Source organism: Echinops telfairi, unplaced genomic scaffold (assembly GCF_000313985.2).
Source record: "Echinops telfairi isolate 266 unplaced genomic scaffold, ASM31398v2 ScPeMD7_7416;HRSCAF=8454, whole genome shotgun sequence".
Classification (NCBI taxonomy): domain Eukaryota; kingdom Metazoa; phylum Chordata; class Mammalia; order Afrosoricida; family Tenrecidae; genus Echinops; species Echinops telfairi.
In genome coordinates, this window is record NW_022111316.1 from 3,852,642 (window position 1) to 3,853,810 (window position 1,169).

Genomic DNA, 1,169 nt, shown 5'->3' on the forward strand with positions numbered 1-1,169 from the left:
AAAATAACTAGCTCAGTGATGTATCTGTCAGAGCATGAGAGAGGCAAAAGTGAAGGGGCATCACAGAAAAAGTGGTCAATCACATTGGACCTACAAAAAGAGAGCCTGAAAGTGTTCCCAGTGTGGATGGAAGCATCCAAGAAAGCAATGATATAGGAGCCTGTGCTCAGAGCAGCACACACATTTGTTGTCATCGTGGTGGTGTAATGGAGCGGTTTACACACAGCTGCATAGCGATCATAAGCCATTACGACCAAGAGGTTACTTTCTGCAATGGCAAAAGCTGCAAAAAAGAAGAATTGAGCGGCACAATGATTATAGGAGATGATGTTGTCTCCTGTGAGAAGCCCTGCCATGACCTTGGGTGTGACAGCTGAGGAGTAACCAAAGTCAGCCAGAGAGAGGTTGCTGAGGAAAAAGTACATGGGAGTGTGGAGACGAGAGTCCAGCAGGATCAACAGGACCATCCCTAGGTTGCCAACCAGACTTATTAGGTAGATGAGGAAAAAAATTAGGAAGAGCAGAATCTGTACTGTGGGGTTATTGGTTAATCCCACAAGAATGAACTCAGTCACCTCTGAATTGTTCTCCATTGGAAACATTGGGGAATCTTCTGGCTGTCCTGTAGAAATGAGAAACAGGATCAGAGTGACAGAGGATAGAAAACTGCTGTTATCAATGAGATGTCTGCCTCTAAGTTTAGCATTTCCTTCATTGCTTCAAGGATTCTTTAGATATAACACATTCCCTTAAAAATTTTCGACTTTTAATAATTTCTAGAGTGATATTGTGCTCCAATTATGGAATTTCTGAACATAAAATGTAGAGAAAGAAAATGTGTTATTCAAGATTGCATGATTAGCTACTAACCAGAATGAGACAGGATCCCCATTCAGATTTTCTAACATTGACCCAAAATATTTTAATTCATTAAATAGATTAGCTCAATTGGTCTGGTGTGAAATTCAATTTCTTTTACTTCAACTCACAATTTTCTGTCATTTGCATTTTGTCAAGAACAATTTTATATGAGAATGTAAGGCATTCAAATAAATGATTATTGTTTTTATTATTTTCCTTTTTAATCTTTTTATTGGAGCCTCTTACTGCTTTTAGAACAATCCATACATCAAGCGTATCAAGCACATTTGTACATATGTTGGCATCAT

General features: G+C 38.6%; 1 protein-coding gene across 1 annotated transcript in view; it reads right to left on the minus strand.

The window, feature by feature from the left end:
- The window catches only part of LOC101652782 (olfactory receptor 5B12-like), a 10,418-nt gene extending 9,816 nt beyond the window's left edge, over positions 1-602 (minus strand). Inside the window, exon 1 of the mRNA XM_013007798.2 lies at positions 9-602. Coding sequence (XP_012863252.2) covers positions 9-602 — 594 coding nt within the window. The remainder of the gene's footprint in view (positions 1-8) is intronic.
- Positions 603-1,169: the final 567 nt, after the last annotated feature.